Source organism: Canis lupus, chromosome 24 (genome assembly GCF_011100685.1).
Source record: "Canis lupus familiaris isolate Mischka breed German Shepherd chromosome 24, alternate assembly UU_Cfam_GSD_1.0, whole genome shotgun sequence".
Lineage (NCBI taxonomy): Eukaryota > Metazoa > Chordata > Mammalia > Carnivora > Canidae > Canis > Canis lupus.
The window spans coordinates 47,262,791-47,282,011 of record NC_049245.1 but is presented as its reverse complement, the minus strand read 5'-3'; the positions used below and the strand labels follow the sequence as shown (position 1 = coordinate 47,282,011).

The following is a 19,221-nucleotide window of genomic DNA, read 5'->3' as shown; positions in this document are numbered from 1 at the left end:
CAACCCACAGGCTGGAGCAAAGGAGTCTCCCCAAGAAACGGATGTGCCATGTCCTGTCCGTGCTGCCGGGCCAGGGCTGTCCGTGTCACCAACGTGAGTCACACTCGGCCCGTCTCATCCCAGCGCTGCGCGGGCAGGGGACATGCCCGCCCCCAGGCAAGGACAGCGGGCAGTGGGCCACAGCCGGCGTAGAGCGAGCGGAGGAAGCACACACGCACCACCAGACGGCTTCGGGGTGAGGGTTCACAAACAGGATTCCCCAGACCCCACCCCCTTGGCCACTTACCTCTGGGTGTGCGCTGCCAGCTCCAGATAAGGCAGTGACCCGGAGGGGGCTGTTTGCAGGGGGGGAGCCTCTGGGGCGTGAGGGCTGATAAACAAGGATCCTGCACCCCGACCTGCTTAGGGCAAAACCATGATCTAGGGAAGGACCGGCAAGGGGTGCCGTCCCTCCTGGTGCGGGGCTGCTCCGGGCCCAGAGCGGGGGGCACCGCTCCCCAGTCAGAAGCTCCAATTCCAGGGACAACACATGGTTTTGTTTTCATCTGCTCCGGCCAAGTCAGCGACACGGAGCCTCAGGGGTCCCAGGAACCGCACGATTTTGTTCAAGGTCAGGCTGGGGCAGACCTGACGGGGCGGCCGTCCATCCCCGGGGCCGGCCTGGGAGTCGGGCTGTTGATCCCCGCGGCCCGGCCTGGTTCCAGGCTCCGAGCATGAGGTCACTCGTGCTGCAGTCATTTACACCTGAGACACGGGAGGGCTGCAGATCCAGCCAGCCGCACCCCTGCACACCCCCCTGAGCTCAGGAGATCCAGCCAGCCGCCCCCCTGCACACACCCCTGAGCTCAGGAGATCCAGCCAGCCGCCCCCCTGCACACCCCCCTGAGCTCAGGCCCGAAGGAACCAGAGACCCCTGCCAGACAGCCAGCTGGGTGCGTCCTCAGTCCCCCCTGTCCCCTGTCCCTGCTCCTGCACTGAGGCTCCCGAAGGGCCTCCCCGGTGGGCCCGCCTGTCGGGGGGAGCTCCGGGGCCTGGAAGCCGGTCATAAATACCTCAGTGTGACAGGGCACTGGCCCAAGCTGCAGTCCCGCCGAGTGGGGAGATAGGCCCCTCGGAGGGTGGGTACTTCTCCCCAAAACCAAACTTGCCTCGAGTCCCTCCCCGGAGGACCCCTCTCAGTGGGTCTGGCTGTCTGGCGACCTGGCCTCCCGGCTTTAGTGCTGAGGGACGTCAGGAAGCGGCTTTGAAAGTGGATTAGGTTACATCAGTGATAGGGAGGCCGTGAGCTGGTTTCCTCTCCGGCTCCAGGCCCCCCTGGGTCAGCCACAGTGCAGGCCCCTCCTGGAGGAGCACGGAGCCCAGAGTCTCCACCTCGGCCCCGCCCTGGCCCTCGGGCAAGCCCTCCCTGGAGGCCTGGGTCCTCGTCCTCCCATCTACAAAAAATGGGAGTGAGGGGCCCCACCCCTGCCCCGGGCCCCCATCCCCCGGCCTTCCCGGTCCCCTTTCTCCAGGGCCCCCGAACACAGTGCGTCACCAGCCTGGACTGGGAAGTCACTCTCCCTGGTCACCAGGGGCTAACGGCCAAAGCTCTCCTCTCGCGGGGGTCAGATGGCGCCCCCCAGCCACTCTGGCCAGGTCTGCAGGGCAGGGACAGTCACAGCTGACCTCCGGGGCTGCTGTTCCTCCCTGTGCCACTCCCACTCCACCCCACCCCGCTCTCAGGGCCCCCGGAGCACACGCTGGACCCCACACTCTGCACCCCTCACCTGGCTTCCCTCAGCGCTCGCCCGGGGCCCGCGGACTCCCCTCCTGGGGCCGATGCTGCAGGACCTCCCGACGCCAGGGCGAGGGGCAGGCATTACCGTCACCCCCGTCACCCCCGTTACAGACGAGCAGGGGTGCAGAGAGAAAATTCACCCAAGGTCACACAGCCGTGAGATGGCAAAACGGGGCCCCAAGGTCTGACTGCTTTGCACTCACAGGCTCTGACCTGCTGCCCAAAGCTCCCCTCGAAGCTCCGTGTCTGCTGAGGAGGCAAAACAGGAAACGGCCAAAGACCACGACACATGACACATGACGAGGCACAGGGACTGGAGAGGGCAACTTCTCAGGGAAAGCCACACAGAAAGGGATTTGCAAGCTGGGTGTTGAGGGATGTGTAGGAGTTCAGCAAGTAAACAAGACGGCAAAGGAAGGGCCCTGTAAGTTGGGGAGCAGCATGGGCAGAGGCTTGGCTTGCAGCTGGATGAGCTAGCAGGGGGACGGGTCCTGGCCTGGGCGGGGCACCTGGCTCCCTCTGGAGGAGGAGCAGCTGCACAGAAGGGTGACAGGACCCTTTAGTATCAGGAAGTCATTTGTGGGGGGGAGGGGAGCTTGGGCAGGAGGGGGCACCTGGGCTTTGCAGTTTGGGCTGAGACGCCTTCTCTTTGGCTCAAGTAGGAGACATCTGTGAAGACCACCGGACGCTCCTCCACCCTGCGGGCCGCCGGGGCTGGTGAGTGAGGGTCTGCAGGGCATCCAGCCTGGGGGGGCCCCACCGCAGCCCCCACTCCCGCTGGTGAGCGGGCCCCAGCCCCAGACGCCCCGAGCGGCCGCCCAGCGCCGACGCCAGCAGGCTGCCCTGTGTGGTGTCCAGCCAGCGGGGAGGCTTTGAGAGACCAGGGTCTCGAGGCAGCTCGGCGGCGCCCTCACCCCCTCGGCCCCCGGCCCCCCCAACACACACATTCTCCCGGGAGAAGAGTCTCAGCCTTTCCATCCTAAGCCTAATCCTGGTCCATTTTACAGATTTGTGAATACAGCAGAAGCCCCCCGAGGTCGCCTCCCTTCGGACCGTTTGCCTCCTGCGTTTGTTTTAATTACCTGGTTTAATTATTAGCTGTGTGACCTTGGGCACCTTCGCTAAGCTCCCTGGGACCTGGGAATAATACTGACGTCATCGACACCCCGGGGATGATGGCGGGAGGGTCAAGAGGAAACATCACAGGACAAAGCCCGGCGCCCACTGATGCTGGGATTCGCGCTCAAGGACCAGACTGGACTTTATTCCTGGTGCAAAGTACGCGCCCTCCCCCACGGCCCCTGCCCCATCCCAGGCTTGCGGTGGGGCTTCTCTTCTTCTCTGGACCGGTCTTTGGGGATAGGGGTGGGGTCTCCCTCGCCTCCCCTCCCTTCACCCCCAGGGGCATGGGGGGGCAGCCTCCTTCCACCGCCCCCCCACCCGCACTTTCTCCGTGAACGGGGCTCTGAGGGTAGGAGGAAGAGTGCGGGCTCAACCCACTTCGTGGTCCCCTAGCGCCGCAGAGGTCCCCTGGCAGTGTCCAGGACCCTAGTAGCACAGGGACACATCTCTGCCCTTAGGGGACCCACTTTGAAAGAGAGAAAGATCCACTGGCCAGGTCTAGAGAGGGGTGGGGCAAGGAGGGGCCCCTGGGCTCACACCCCAGAGGGTGGTGTGGGGAGAGCAGGGGCCACAGGAGCCCATCCTGGCAGGTGCATGGGGCTTCTGAAAGCCAGAGGAGTTGGGGTGCTGGGGGGGTGTGAGGGAGGGGCTGGGAACGGCAAGGGGGAAGCCCTATGGAAGTCCACCTGCCCCCCTGCCTACTGACTCCCTGGCAAGGCTTGTGGAGAGTCCGGGCCTTTCCCGCCACCTTCCAGCACAGCCCTTCCTGGGCAGCCCAGCCAGGTTCACACTGGGTGCCTGGACATGCACCCAGATCCCCGCCTGCTGCAGGCAGGGAGAGCGCAGGGAGAGCGACAGCCTCCCCCCCACCCAGCCCATTCCTGCAAAGGAAGACAGTTCACAGCCCCAAGCGCCCTGGCCAAGGGCCGCCTGGTTCGCACGCTGCCCAGCACTGTCCTGCCCAGCCCAGCAGGTCCCTCCGTATCTACGGTGCAGTCCCCTCAGAGAGCTTGGGGCCTCCTGAGGAGGCTTGGGGCATGGGTCAGCCAAGCCCCAGAGAGGCCCGGCTGCCACAGCCCTACCACCACGGGCCCACCCAGGGAGCGCCCGGGGGCACCTCCATGACCTCGGGGGGCCTCCCACCCATCGCACATTGCCGGTTCCTGGAAGCTCCTCTGGGCCCGGCTCCACAGCCACCAGCAGGGGCGACTAGTCCCACCTAGGCCGGCGGCAAGGAGCCCGCCCCAGGGCTGGCGCCGGGGAGTGCATCCAGGTATTCAGGTGGCGCAGCCTAGAGGCCCGACCACGCCCCCTCGCCGCCCCCACCTCCCTCCACGCTGGGATCGCCCAGGTTGCCCTGCTTGGTCGGAAACAGGAAGCCGTGGGGCTGCGGCTGCACTTGGGCATGGGGCGGCCCTCGTCCACCCGGTTGGAGCCCAGGGACACGGAGCGGGGCGGCCGGTGGAACCGGATCCGGCCCGGGCCCCGAGCGCACCGCCACGCGGGAGCGCGGCCACTGGCTCTCGGGCTCGTGCGCAGGAGACCGACCGGACACCGGGCAGCCTCGGAGCGAGCCGGGCCGGACAGGGACCCGCGAGTCCCCCGAGCGCACTAGGGACGTGTCAGCGTCCCAGCTCCCCGCTCCCTCAGGGCCGGGCCCCGTGTGCCCAGTGCCCGCGCCCTCCCCGCCCGCCCCGCGCAGGCCTGCTCGGGTCACGTGGCGCGGCCGCAGCCCCAGCGCTGACCCCGCGGGAGGGGAGGGAGCCAGGGAGGGAGGGAGGGGCGGCGGGGCGGGCCGGGGCGGCGCGGAGGGGCGGCGGGGCGCCCGGGATTCCCTGCGGAGCCGCGCGCACGGGCTCCCAGTCCGCAGCCCGCCCGCCCTCCGCGCCGCCCGGGAAGCTCCGCGGCCGGCGGGGGACCAGGCGAGTGGCCCGGCCGCCCCAGGGCTGCCCGCGCCCCCCGCACCCCTGCGCCCCCCGCCCCGCCGTCCACCCCGGCCCAGCGCGCGCCGCCCGGGCGCCCAGCAGCCGTGACCCCGACGCGGCCCTGTGCCCGCAGGTCCCCGCCGCGTCGGGGAGGATGTACCCGAGCCTGGCGCTGGCCCCGAGCCCCGGCCAGGCCGCCTACACCGACTCGGGCGCCTTCCTGCCCGCGCCGGCCGCCGGCTCCCCGGTGTTCGTGCCGCCCGCGCGCGTCCCCCCCATGCTGCCCTACCTGCCGCCGTGCGAGCCGGGCCCGCAGGCCCCGGGGCGAGGTGCGCACCCCGGCTGGGCGCAGGCGGCCGACTCGGCCCCCTTCGGGCCCGGCAGCCCGCCCCCGCCGGCCGCCCCGCCGCCCGCAGCCACCGCCTTCCCCTTCCCGCACAGCCCCTCGGGGCCCGGCGGCGGCGCGGGGGCCCGGGACGGGGGCGCCTACCAGGGCGCGCTGCTGGCCCGCGAGCAGTACCCGGCCCCGCTCGGGCGGCCCGTGGGCGCGTCCTACCCCGCCGCCTACCCGGCCTACGTGAGCCCCGAGGGGGCCCCGGCCTGGACCTCGGGACCCTTCGAAGGCAGCGTCCTGCACGGCCTGCAGAGCCGCCCGGCGGGCCTCCCCGGCCGCCGAGCCACCTTCGGTGAGTGCGAGACCGGGGCGCGGGCCCCACCGGTGCAAACCCGCACCCCACGAAGCTCGGCCCTGGGGAGGGCTCTCCCGCCGCCAGGCCCAGCGGCCAGGCCCGGGACTCGGGACTCGGGACTCGGGGGCTGAGATGAAAACGCGCGGCCTGAGCTCTTCTGCACGTTGGTAAGAAAGCGTTTCTACGTTTCGTTCATCTGAGCCCAGCGTTCTGGGCCGTCCCAACTACAGGCTACCTCTTAAACCCTCTTCTGAGGTTTTGGAGGGGATTTTTACAAAATTCAAAACACGGGCTTATCTAAGTAAGCCCCCGCGGGGTCACCTCTGTCCTAGAATGTTTACATATTCTAATTTGAGACCTGGTTTCAATTGCTCCCCTGGGGTATAAACTTGGATAATGGATCCGGGCCTGTAAGGCAGAGATTTGCTGGCACCGGGGACTCTCTCACCCCTGCAGCCAAACACCAAGAGCCAAGCCTGTGTGTGCTGCCAGAAGCGACCAGGTCCCACTCCGCGGGCGGAGGAGCCCTCGCTGGCCCACGGTCCAGCGGCCTTTGGTCCCCACTGGCTCCTCTGCGCAGGAAGCGGGAACCCCCGCCTCCTCCACTCCCTGCCCCCAATGGAGCCCAGGGCAGCCCCACCAGAGCCCAGGGCAGCCCCACGGGGATCGGCCCCCAGGGATCAACCCCCAGGATGCCCGCCCAGCCTGGAGGGAGCCGGGAGTGGCCGCCTCCCTGAGCAGCCCCAAGTGCGCAACACGGCCCAGCTGCACTGTTGTTTTGGGGGGACGGTGGCTGCCCCACAGTGAAGCTGATGGTGAGGGCGCCGTGTCCCCTGTGGGATGTCACCGTCCACTCAGCCTCACCACCACTGCCCCATGTGAACAAGGCCCCTCTGCGGCCTCCCTCTCCTGGCGCCCCGGCCAGGCCTCCCCGGGGATCAAAGTGACACCCCGTGGGGGGGGGACGATTCCCTGCTGTGCAATCTGAGCTTTGATTTATTAACCTTCCCCCAACCCACAAAGGCAACGCTAACCGGTGTCTTTTAATCTGTCCTGAACTTCATTGTATGTAAATTTAAGACGTAGAATAAAATTAGATAAAATAAATTTTAAAGTAAAACAAATTCAAGGCGCACACAGTGCAGGGCAAAGGCCGCGCTTGCTGTGGGCGGTGGGAAGCCAGAGCCTCGGCCCACGAGCTGCCCGTCCCCGTAGTGTCGGACTTTCTGGAAGAGCTCCCCGGCGAGGGTCGCGAGTGTGTCAACTGCGGGGCGCTGTCCACACCGCTGTGGCGTCGCGACGGCACCGGCCACTACCTGTGCAACGCCTGCGGCCTCTACCACAAGATGAACGGCGTCAACCGGCCGCTCGTGCGCCCGCAGAAGCGCCTGGTGAGTGCCCGCCTGGCTGGGCGGCTGGAGTCCGGGTGGCGGGGGTGCAGGAACCTGAGGTGCAGAACCGAGAAGTGCGGAACCGGAACCGGGTCGGGAGTGCTCTGGGCAGCTGGGAGGCCCCGGCCCTACAGCAGGACCGCCACCTGGGTCCCAGCCGGCCTGCTGGGGCTTGACCCTGGGGCTCCGAGCGGGGCGGGGCGCGGGTGACTTGGCCCAGGCCTGGGGCCGACGGGGAAGGTGGCCGCTGGGTGCGCTTTGTCGGAGGACATTGAAATCCTCCGCAGGAGGAGCCCTGGCCTCCCTCCCTCTCGGGGAGCATTTTCCACCCGCTACCAGGCCGTGGGGGCTGAGACTTGTTTTCACTTTTGGTTTTACTGCTGTGTGGCCGGGTACACAGCAGGGGACGGGGACTCCGCTTTTGCCCCCAACAGGGCGGGGTCCCCAAAGCTGCATAAAGGTTTGTAGTGACTTAGTTCTACACCATCCTACAGGCCAACTCGGATGCGCCTGCGGTCCTGTACGGGGTAGGGCCTGCCTTTGTTTGCGTGGCCCTGGGGTCCGAGGTCTGGGCACGGCTATTTCTCAGGGAGCCTAGCCTTCTGGTCCAATGCTTGTGTGAGCCGGTTCCGGCCAGTTCTGGTGCCTGGGACCAGTGGGGGGCCAAGGTGGGGGCTGGCGCCGGGCTGCCCCTGCGGATGCTGTTCCGGCTGCGTGGCGCTCGGGAGCCGGCCTTTACTGTGAACCCAGCGGCTGGGCTGTAGGAGCCCCCGACCAGGTCCCCCCGACTTCCCTCCACCCACGCTGTGCCTCCTGGAAGGCGGGTACCTCAGAATCCATATCACCCCCTCACTTTTCTCCCTGCCCCTGTGATCATGGCCCCCGGCCTGAGGCTCTGCGGCAGCGGCTTGGCGTCTGAGGTGGCCTCACTGATAGGGAGACTGAGGCTAGGGCGCCCGGGGGCTCCGTGGGTGAGCGTCTGACTCTTGTTTCGGCTCAGGTCGTGCATGATCTCAGGTCGTGGGATCGAGCCCAGGTCAGCCCTGCGCTCGGCGTGGAGTCGGCCTGGGGCTCTCCCCCCCGCCCCGCCCCTAACCCTGCCCCACGCCCTCTCCCCCCCCCATAAGAATAAACCATTCTTTAGAAAAATGGAAATTGAGGCTAAGAGTGACCATGTCCTGGAGGACACAACCCCACCCCCACCCCGGGGTCCCCTCCCTGCTCCATCCATCCTCCCCAGCGGGGTCGCACCCCTCCCAGCGCTCACCTCCCAGCAGAAGTTCCTGCCCTGGGGGCCCAGCAGACGGAGGTCACCATCTAGGCATCAGGACGATGACCCCGGGGCTCACAGACGCTCAGAGGGCACGCGGTCCGTCCAGGACTATCTGCCCCGGGCTCCTGTGTGCCCCCCGCCCGCCAGGAGCCTGCTGTCCCTGCCCAGGCCCCTGCACACGCCGTCCCCGTGCTCTGTTGTACAGATTCGGCGGGGCGCGTACATGGGCCTTGGCCACCTCTGCGGACTGGTCTGGGGACAAGGGATAATTCGCTGTAAGGATGCCTCCTGGGGTGAAGAATGTCCCCGAGGCCACAGGCCTCAGAGGGTGGGCAGCCTGGTCACCCGTGTGCCTAGGCCCGTGCAGCTCTGAGTGGGGAACGTGTTTGCCAAGCGGGGCTGGGGGTCGGGGGGTGTTCCTGTAGCCGTCCTGCTCCCGCCGGTCCTCGAGCAGGCTCTGATTTGTGTCTGGGTTCCTGCCTGGCACCCAGGGAGGGTGGCCCACTGCTTCCCCGTGCTCCCCCGGAAACGTGGAGGTTGTCGGAGCGTGCTGGGACCAGAGCCGGGCCCACAGGGCTCCGGACACAGGGGACTGGCCCGTGGCCCCAGCCTTGGCCCCACCAGTGCCTCACGCCCCCTCGCGTGTGGCCAGAACTAATGCCCCGGGACAGAACCGTCCTAACCTTCTAAATGATTACAAGTGTCCTAGAAGCTTGTCACCAAGAATGGAGGAATGTGACAGTAACAAGCACGTGTGTCCCCCCCCCCATGGGAGCCCTGTCCCTTCTGCCCTGGGCCTGCCGCCTGCATCCTCAGGCCCCTCGAACCTTTGACCTGAGGCTTCTGTCACCGGGGACAGTGGGGTAGCTGCGGTGGTCCTGCCGGGCTGGCCAGGTCCCCTAGAGCCACCCCCCATCCCCCCGAACGTCAGAGCCCCGCGGCCAAGGCCAGGGGACCGCTGGCGCCAGCTCCGGGAAGCAGCCGGTGCCACGTGGGGCCCAGCATCCTTCGCCCAGTAAATCCGGACCTTGGTGAGGACCCTGGGTTTTCCTTCCTGCACGGCCCGCCGCGTGGACTCGTCCCTTGGCACTCGTCCCTTGAACCCCAGGGCACACACGTGTCCCCCACATGTCCTTTCCCAAGGCATGGAGGACCCGCTTAGCGTCGGGCCACGTCCTGCTGCTCTGCTGCTTGGGAGCCGAGGCGCTTACTTGCAGAACTGCTTCTCCCCGTGCGCTCGCCTCACCCCTGCAGGCCGGCCACCCCGCTGCGGCATGGGCCCCCCGCCAGCCCCGCCCCGGCTCCGCACTGCCCACCGCCCATGTCTTCACTTGAACCCGAGGCCTGCGGGCCTGGAGCTCAGGGCAGCTCGGCTGCGAGCAGGCTTTGAAGTTTAACTTCGTTTGAAAAGAACAGACCAAAAGAGAAAAACAAAATTCAGCCAAGGGAGGCCTGGCAGCTAGGAGGCCCCGGGAGGCCAGGCCCCGCCGCTTGTCCCAGGCCGTGAGGAAGGACAGCCGAGGCGGGGAGGGCCGGCCCGGGGGACGCGTCCCGGGTGTGCTCGGCGCTCAGCGGAGGGAGGCCCTCTGTCCGCGCCGGAGCCTCTGCCCGCCGTGTCCCATCGGCCGGAGGAGAGGGAAATATAAACCAGCAAGTGCTTTGAAATCATTTTCTAGGTCTTATTTTCTCCCGTTTTCTTAGTTTTAGTTTATGCTTTCTAAAAAATAATTCACTCCTAATCCGGGTTCCAGAATCCCCCCCCCTCCCCGGGTGCGGGGTGCGGGTGAGTGAGCTCCTGGGGCTGCTTCCCCGCATGCACGTGGCATGTCGTGTCTCGGGCTCTCCTTCTTCTGAGACGCTGCTCTGCTCGGGAGCTGTGGGGGACGCTGGGGGAGAGCGCAGCCAGCCTGAGGGTGTGTGCTGGGGTGGGCACGTTTCTGTAGGAAGGGCTCGGTGTGAAGGGGCTGTGGCCCATGGGAAGGCCACGGCCCTCCTACCTTCCACTACGGTGCGGGTTTGGTGCGACGGCAGTGTGAGCCCTAAGGGAGCAAAGATCGGTAAGAACGCCTGAGGGTCCCAGCCGGATGCGCCGCAGGAGGTGGGACCTCACCGGCTAAAATACAAGACACCCCAGTAAGTGTGACTTTCAGACAAACGGCAACTGGCACCTTGACGTCCGTCCCACGTGCTGCAGGAACACGTGCTCTAGAGCACTTGCTGCTCGTCCAAAGTTTGCATCTGTGCATCCTGGTGCCTGGGGCGGGTCCCACGGCCTCCTACCCCTTTAGGAAAGGGGATGGATGGGGAGTGGGGGCAGGGACCCCGCCTCACGCTGGACGGTGGGCTCCAGGAGGGCAGGGGGCACCCCCCGTGTGCATAGCTTCTGGCACCCGAGGGACAGGTGGGACAGCGGGATGGGACAGGGAGGGGACACTCAAATCACGTCCAGTGAAAGCAGCCGCTTGCTAGGCAAGGTCAGGCTGGGACCTGTTGACTCTGGGTCCGGTGCTCCCACTCTGAGCATGCTCTGTCTGGGTCTGGCCGGGGCTGCAGCCACCACTCCCCTTCCGGCTCTGCTGGGCTCCCGGCTGGCCGCCAGCTTCGTCCACTCTGGCTCGTGCACGAGTCCCAGCCCCGCGTACCCCTGGGGGACCGCTGGAGATCCTGGCTGGACATCAGGACCAGGTCTCCCCAGCCAGGCCCAGAGGCTTGACCCTGTGTTCTCCTCGAGCCTCCGCGGCCTCATCCCTGTCCTGCCTTTTGGCCCTTTTGTCCTGGAGCCTGGGACATAGTCCTGCCTGGAGCCTGGAGGCCAGGCCTTCCGTTAAACAGGGCAAAATTCTCTGGAGCAGGGGCAGCCGCCCGCCCTGCAGCTGGAAGTGGAGGGGAGGGGAGGGGAGGGGAGGGCGGGGAGGCTTTGAGCTTTCTTGGGAATGGCTGGGCAGAGGGCTTGAGACCCACTCCCGCCCCTCCTCCCGGGCCATTCCCGGGGGCAGGCCTGTGCCCTCGCCCTGCTGACCGCAGCCTGCGGGAACACGGTGGGCAGGAGACGGTGGGCAAGGCTGGCCTCGCTCAGCCACTGCAGGAGGAGGGATACAAGAGACTGTTGAGAGAGAGGGAAGCTGAGGCCAGTCCGTGTCTGTCACTCCCAACCCAGGACACCGTCCTTTTGCGGTTGCGTATCCCCCGCCCCCCACCCCGCTCTGTCGGGAGAATACCAGGAGGACACGCGTCCCCTGGGGTCCTCACGGGCTCCAGTCCTGCCACCCAAACACCAGATCAGATGTGGCCTGGCCTGACCCAGGCTGCCACGGGAAGGTGGTCAGAGACCCTGCATCACACCCTGTGGGGCCCCCAGGGACCTGCCCGGGGGGTTCAGTGCACGTGGAGGAAAGGGTTGGGCCGGTTTGGGGGCACTGGAGGGCCGGGCCTGGGGATGAGAACAAGGCAGTAGTGCTCCCCGAAGATACAGCCTGGGGGGCCGGGGGCGGAGCTGCCAGCTGGCTGTGTTGAGGGCACCGGGAAGGGCTTGGGGTCCGAGGGGCCTGGGGGCCTGCGCCCAGCACGCGCGTCTAGAGCTCCCAGCGTGCAGGTGACCTGGCCCTCCGACGCGGAGGTGGGCTGGGCTCGGCAGCTCACGGAATCCTGAGCCGGGGCAGGGCCCCTTCCCGGGCCTGTGGGGTCCAAATTCCTGAGCCCCAAGCACCCTGCTGGCTCAGGACCCCCCGGAGCTGCTGCTGTCTGGACCTCACCAGGCTCTCCCATGCAGAGGTCTGGGGCCCCTGGTCAGATGGACCTGCAGAATCGGGGGTCAGTCCTGCAGGGAGACGCCGGGGCCTCAGGAAGGTTCCGGATGGGTTGATCTTGCTCTGCCCTGCGACACCATGGCCAGCACCGGGGAGGTGCAGGCAGGCGACCCTGGGCCCTCAGCCCACCACCCACTGCTTGAGCTGAGCACGCGCTCCAGATCCTGTCTTGGAAGGCGGGCGCCCCGCGGGACCAACAGGTCTGCTGCAGGTGCAGCCTGGGCCTGAGGTCCCGGGGGACCCTGGGCCCGGGGGAGCTGCTCCATCCTCGCAAGCCGGGGCGAGGGCCCAGCGTCGGCAGCTGAGGGGAGATGGTAACAGAAAAGCAGCTGCTCTCCTGCCTGTGGGTTCTTCCTGAGGACCTGCCCCAGCAGGTGGGGCTGTTCTCACGCCCTTTATACTGAGGGGGACACTGAGGCCCAGACAGGGACTATCCCGGGGCTCAGAGTACGTGTGGTCAAAGCTGCGAGGAATGGAGACGGTCCCCTGCCCAGGGCAGACCTCACCACCTCGGTGCCCCAGCGCCTTCTCGCCCTGCCCCACGTGCCCCGGGCCTGGCCGCCGGTCAGTCCTGAGTCCGGCTCGCATCCCTCCTGGGCCGTGGTGCGGAGGCCCCCCCCTCGCTAATGCCGGCGTCCCCCGTCCACAGTCCTCGTCCCGCCGAGCCGGCCTCTGTTGCACCAACTGCCACACGACCACCACCACGCTGTGGCGGCGCAACGCGGACGGGGAGCCGGTGTGCAATGCCTGTGGCCTCTACATGAAGCTGCACGGGGTGAGTGGACACGGTGGGCGCAGGGAGCGGACCCCCGCTGGTCAGTGGGGGGTAGAAATGGGGTACTGGGGGGCAGGAGGCAGACAGCGTGGGGCCCCACTGAGGCTCCTTCAGGGCTGACGGGGCAAGGGGCCCAGGGGTGAGCAGGGACAGGACCTGCCACCCGCCCCTACCCGCCCCTGCCTGCTCCTCCCAGGTGCCGCGGCCCCTGGCGATGAAGAAGGAAAGTATCCAGACGCGGAAACGGAAACCCAAGAGCGTTGTGAAGACCAAGAGCAACTCAGGTGCATGGGGCCGGGGCCTGTTGCAGTGCCAGGCGGGAGCCCCGTCCCCAGCCCTCCTGGGGGTGCACATTCGCCCCATGGAGTCACCTAGAGTGTCTCAGATGCTCCATTAGACGGTTCCATGTCTGGCTCAAGCACCGTGCTCCTGACTGCGCCCTGGTGGCGCCTGGCGGGGGGGAAGGCCCGGGTGCCGTGGGGCAGGAGGGCAGGTTGAGGGGGCCCCACCCTGTCCCTCCATTAAGTGACCCGCGTGGCGGGGCCTGGCGGCTTCTGTAAATGCCCCCCCTTCCAGGAGGCCTGGGGAACGGCACAGCCTCGCCGCCCTCTGTCCCGGACCCTGAGAGCCCAGCGGCTACCTTGAAACCCAAACCCAGCCTGGCATCCCCTTCGTGCCCCGGGTCCAGCATCACCTCCCAGGTAAGGCAGGTGGGATGGGGTGGGGTGCCCAGGGTGGCTCCTGGGTGCATCCTAAGGGAGCCCCAACTCCCCAACCCGGTCACACCCCGTCCCAATCCCCGGGGGCCTCCCCCAGGAGCTCAGGGCTGGGCACACAGGTGAGCACGGGTACCAGCAGCTGGGCCGTGGTGGGTGTCAGGCTTCCAGCTTCGTGTGTCATCCTGCCGATGGCGAGGAGCCCCCACCCCACTCCAGGGCCCTCGGAGGCCCAGGGGGAACCTGGCCGGGTCGTGAGGGCTCCTTGCCGCCATCCTGCATTCCCGGGCGTCTCCGTTCTCCCTGCAGGCCCCTGGTCCCGTGGACGACCCCCTGGCCCCCAGCCACTTGGAGTTCAAGTTCGAGCCCGAGGACTTTGCTTTCCCCTCCGCAGCCCTGGGGCCCCAGGCTGGCCTGGGTGGGACCCTGCGCCAGGAAGCCTGGTGTGCGCTGGCCTTGGCCTAGGTCCTCGGGCACCTGCGGCCCCTTGGGCTGCCTGTGCAGCCCCCGCGCAGCAGAGAGAGGCCACCAGGCCTGCAGAGACGGGCCAGCGGGACCGGGGGCACCGGGTCCCTGTGTACAGACAGCCGTCAGGCCCCAGAGCGGGAGGAAGGCTGAGGGGAAGCGCCTGGGCCCCCACCGTGGACAGCAGGGGACGCCCCAGCGGCGCTGCCAGGCTCTGACCGGGCCACTCCGGCCAGGGCTGACCCGGGGCCCCCGCCGCCACCTCGAGCTCTCTGGTCAACATTTGCCATCACCGTGTCTACAAGTTGCTGCAGTTGGAACAGCCCCAGCCCCCCGGAGCACGACCTGGGATGGCCGAGGCCAGGCAGGCAGCGTGAATGAGGGGACCTCCTCAAGCCTCACTCAGGATCCGTCCCTCTCTCACGTTCGATGGATGCAGCCACGCGCCGAGAATGCCCCCGCCCGTGCGTGAAGGACTGCTTGGGACAGATGTGCAGGTCGTGCGCCGTAGCAGGACTCCACCCCAGGGACAAGCCGTTCACACCGTAGTCATCCTCTACCTGCATGTTTATTTGGGTGGTTTTCCCGGAGGGGGCACTAGGGGGGCCTCATGCTGACCGAAGCTGCATATTGTGACCGTTTCTGACAGGCAGGGTAAAGGACCTGGGGCCCCGTGCTGACCCCACAGGCACTGTCGGGGCCGGCAGTGGGGTGACCCCACGTCCTGGCTCACCTGGGATCACCCCAGCTTAGTTCGTTGTCCCAGCGGAATTGTTACTAACCCCCGTCTACCTGCGGAAGCCCCCCCACCCCCGGTTGGTGCTCTGGAGGGTGACAGCTCCGCCCCGGGGAGCCCGATGACCTGGCCGGGAGTAGCTGGGCAGTGGGAGGGGACTCGGCCGCGTCCTGGCTTCTGATGTAAAGCCCGGGAGCCGCAGCTGGGACGGCTGTGCCCCTGCCCTGCGTGGGGCCCCCCCTGCCTGGAGCGCGTTCCCCGGACGAGTCCGTCCGCCCTGAGGTGGCACCTCCCGTTCAAGCAGCACAATTTCCGAGTGATCTTGTCTTGTTTTTTTCAAAGACAAACGATGCCTTAAGAAAACAAATGTAAAATAAAGACTTTGACCTTGCATTTCGTTTTGCCAAGTGCCTGTGGGGTTTCCCAGCCATCCCCGCCACCACCGCTCCCTTGGGTGTCTCCACACGTGGCTCTGCTGGGCCTCACTGGACACTCGAGTCACCCAGGAGGCCCTTAAACACGGTGGCGTTGAGGTCACCTGCCAGCACGGGCAGGGGAGGGACAGGGGGCCACCTGGGACCGCACTTGGAGGAACAGGTGGACGGGGCCTCAAGGCCTGCACCTGCCCGTCCTGCCGTGCTGGCCTGCGATGAGCCACGGGGAGTGAGCCCGGCTTTGGGGCACTGGGTTCCGCCCGACACCGCCTGGCTGCCTGCTGACCCACGGTGAGCAGCACGAGACCCACCCAGGGACACGGGGACATGGGCATGGGTCAGGCCCCCCGCAGGCCGGGCGAAGCCGCCACCCACCCTCTGGCGTCCACAGAAAGCCACCAGCACAGCGCGTTGGTCCCGGCTATGAATCCGGGTCCCCTCGCGTAGCTACAGCAGGGCCGCCCAGGTCTGGGGACCCGATGGGCCAGTTTCGTGCAGAACCTTGGGGCCCGGGAGCCTGCGTGGTGGCCAGCGCCCCAGGTCCCTGCAGAGCCACACGGGGAGCCCCGGGGCCGGGACTGGGCTGCAGAGGAAGGTCCCCGGGGCAGCGGCCCGGCCAGCACAGTCAGGAAGCAGACCAGGCAGGAGACGGGGCAACAGATGGCACCTGCAGGGCTTGTGCCCGTGAGTGGACGAGGTGGACGCGGCCTGGACGTGACACACCCGGCACGGGGTGGGGACAACCCGCTGCCGCCTCGTCCCCATGCCCACCGACCCTGCTGCCTTTCCCGGGAGACCACTCACGAGTGAGCCAGGGAGGGCAATGCCCCCTTCCCATCCGGCCCCACCTGAGACCCAGGTCATTACTTTGAGACAACCTAGTGGCAGTGCCCGCCTCCCGCTGTGCAGCCCTGAGCAGCTCTGTGGAGGGCAGTGTCGTCCCCCTGCCCCTCCGGGCCCACCTCAAAGGCACCGCCAGACCTGCCCTTTCCTCGGGCACCCCAACTCCAGGCCCCGAGTGACGGAGACGGCGGCAGGCCGCAGAGCGCCCTCGAGGACCGCACGGGGCACGCAGCCCCTCCCCTGGGCCTGCACCGTGTCCCGCCCTGTCCATCCCGTCACGTGGCCTTCGCCCTGCAAGGGGGCTGCTGAGGGACACCAGGGCCCAGGAGGTGGCACAAGGCACCTGGCCACGCGGGGCCCACACGGGGGCCTGGGCAAGGGGGGGACGACGGCACAGCACCATCATACAGGAAGTTATCTCCTGGGAGCCCGCAGCCTCTGTCGGAGCCTCGGTTTCCCCATCTGTAGATGGAGGAGGAGGCCACGTGCCTCTGGCCGGGTCTGCAATGCACACACGTGCAGCTGGTCAGGGTCTGGAGGTGTCCTGGAAGCTCTACGCAACCCAAGGGGCCTTCCCGGAGGCGTCCACCGTAGGGCAGGGAGGGTCCCCACGGAGCAGAGGAGGGGCTGCATGCCGCGGCCCCCGGGCGTCCTGTCCGTGAAGAGGGTCCTTGACAGGAGGGGACGATTTGACGGAGACGGAAGGAAGAAGCCATCATGTGCCGCGCCCAGGAAGGGGGAGGCCGGGCGCCACCGCTGGGCACGGGTGTCCCGCTAATTTAAGCCTTTCTGCCCCTGCTCCTCAGGGCGGAAGCTGTCAGGACCGGACGGAGGCCTCATATAGCTCCGGCACCCCTTCCTGCAGCCTTCCTCCCGCCAGCCCCCCCGCCCCGGCTCCACCCGGCCGGCGGCCACAACAGGATGAGCCGGAGGCTGGCAGGCGTGGGCACCGCGGCCCCCGTGGGAGGACGGGCCCAGGGACAGGCCCAGCCTGGCCGCGCTCCGGTCCTGACACCCTCCTACCACCTTCAGGGCTGAGGTCGACATGCAGGAGCCCAAGGGGCAGGCCTCGAACCTGCTGCTGCCCTGGCCACAGAAAGTGTCCCCGGAGCCCCGCGGGGCATGCCGGGTGCAGGTGCCAGGGGAGGGAGCAGCCCCTGCTGCTGAAGGGGAGGCGTTGAGTGCACAGGGCATCCCCGGCGGGGAGACCTCTGGGGCCCACCCGGCACCCACTGCGAGCCCCGGGCTCCGCTGCAGATGCAGATGCAGAGCCGCTGGCCCGAAGCAGCGCAGGGACACCTCGCAGGGCTCCTCCAGGGGACCCCGCCCCAGGTCCTCAGGGACGCGGCCAGGGTCCTTTCTGACTTTTTTTAAAAAACATTTTCATTTATTCACGAGAGACACAGAGAGACAGAGACACAGAAAGAGGGAGAAGCAGGTTCCCTGCACGGAGCCCGATGCGGAACTCGATCCCAGGACCCGGGGTCACGCCCTGAGCCAAAGGCAGACGCTCCACCGCTGAGCCACCCAGGGGTCCCTCCTTTCCAACTCTTGCCTGCGTTTGGCCGAGAGTGTGCTCAGGGCGCACATGGGGTGCACACACGGGGTGCACACATGTCCCCTAGGGCTCAGGAGCCGTGCCCGCCCAGCGCCACCCCACAGGGCAGCCCCAGGGCGCCGTGAGCCACTAGGCCGGGGGGGGGGGGGGGGGGGGTGCGGGAGCGGCTCCCACCGAACAGCACGTTAGGAATGGGTGCAGATCCTCCAAGGTGCTCGGCTGCGAAGGGAACGCGCTTCTTAAGAAGGGAAGATGGTTGTCTGGGTAAGTGGTGCAGGGCACCAACTTTGTATTTGACCAAATAAGGACATTTCTGAGAAAAGAACAGTTGCAGCTGTCACCATCGTCAAGCACAGGCCATTCCGCCACCAGACACAGCCGCCCACCGTCTCCGGGGACGGGACGAGGCCTCTATGGCTGCTCGCGGCTTTCCGCAGCCGCAGACCTCGGGCAGCGTGGGGCGGCTTGGGCGGCCACCCTCGGGGACACGCACAGACACCTGGACAGAGGACGGTGGGGCCTCGGGGTCCCACCCCCACGGGGAGCCCCGTGGGGCTAACAGAGGCCCAGAGGCCAGGTGTCCCCGAGGCCGTGAGGCTGTGGCGCCAGGGGTCCCGTCCTTCCTCCCACATGCGCTCCGGCAGAGGCCGAACCGGCCCCAAAGGGGAGGGGACTGGCCGAGCCCCACAGTCCTGCTGGAGCCGGGGTGGGGGTGGCAGGCCCTCGACGACCACTCGGAGGCCATGGCAGCCAGCCCCCCCGCAATGCCCTGCGACGCCCGCCAAGATGTTGACACGGACGGCTCCAGCCGCCTTATTTATTATCTGATAAAGGGCTCTCGGCACCGCCGTGGACGGCGTCTGGCCGCGCTGGGGCCTGGGGGAGGGAGGCGGGTGGGTGGGAGGACAGGAGGCCAGAGCAGCCTCCACGCTGGGCCCCGGGGCGGGACGCACTGCGGAATCCGGGCTTGTCCTTCCCGGGCGGGCGGCTCTCCCTCCCACTGCCACCGAGCCCGCAGGCCCAGCAGGAGCCGGCCCGGCGCGGGGGGACCTGGGCCGCCCCGTCTGGGACTGAGCCCTGCAGACCTGCGCCCCGCGGTCCCCTCGCCAGCGCCCTCCCATCCAGCTGCCCGTCCTCCACCCCTGACTTGGCCCGGAGCTCAGACTTTCCATGATGCAAATCTGGGTCTGTCTTCTTTGTTTCCAAACACTCGGGCCCAGGTGCCAGCCCAGCAGCTGCCCAGCGGGCCAGAGCCCAAATCCCCGGGACCTCGGGGCTCCCCTCTCCCACACCCGCGTGCCCTCTCAGGTACAGGGGACACCTGCCGCATCCACACTCGCCATGCTCCGGGCCTTCACGTGCTTCCCTCTGACCGCGATGCCCGACCCGGCGGGACATGGCTTTCAGGGGTCAAGACCCTCTGGCGCTACCTCCTCCACGAAGTCGTCCTCGGGCAGTGCCAGGAGGTGACTCCGAGTCCCCACCGCCGGCTGCCCGTGCCCGAGAAGAAGGGTGGGGCCAGCGGGCCCTCAAGATCAGGGCTCCCAAGAGTATTGACCAACTGCGCTTTCTGTGACCCGGGTCTCCCTAAGCCTCCAGTTATGAGCAGAGGAGACAAGCCAGGGGCCCCGAGCCTGGCCAGCTCGCGGTGCTGGCGGCATCAATGCAGGGGTGGCCCGGGGCCCCTGCTGGCTCGGGGGACAGGCTGACC

General features: G+C 67.6%; 1 protein-coding gene across 1 annotated transcript; it reads left to right on the top strand.

Annotated features, from left to right (window-relative positions):
* Positions 1-4,952: 4,952 nt before the first annotated feature.
* GATA5 (GATA binding protein 5) lies at positions 4,953-15,068 on the top strand. The gene is made up of 6 exons (XM_038572804.1): positions 4,953-5,510; positions 6,729-6,904; positions 12,633-12,758; positions 12,955-13,042; positions 13,335-13,459; positions 13,784-15,068. Exons 1-6 carry the CDS (start codon positions 4,979-4,981, stop codon positions 13,937-13,939), a joined length of 1,203 nt encoding a protein of 400 aa, XP_038428732.1. The 5' UTR covers positions 4,953-4,978; the 3' UTR covers positions 13,940-15,068.
* Positions 15,069-19,221: the final 4,153 nt, after the last annotated feature.

Excerpts from the sequence above, each read along its gene's own strand:
- GATA5 (XM_038572804.1), top strand. The coding sequence starts at position 4,979 with ATGTACCCGAGCCTGGCGCTGGCCCCGAGCCCCGGCCAGGCCGCCTAC. Across the intron at positions 5,511-6,728 it reads CGGCCGCCGAGCCACCTTCG|TGTCGGACTTTCTGGAAGAG; the intron begins GTGAGTGCGAGA and ends CCGTCCCCGTAG. Across the intron at positions 13,460-13,783 it reads GGTCCAGCATCACCTCCCAG|GCCCCTGGTCCCGTGGACGA; the intron begins GTAAGGCAGGTG and ends TTCTCCCTGCAG.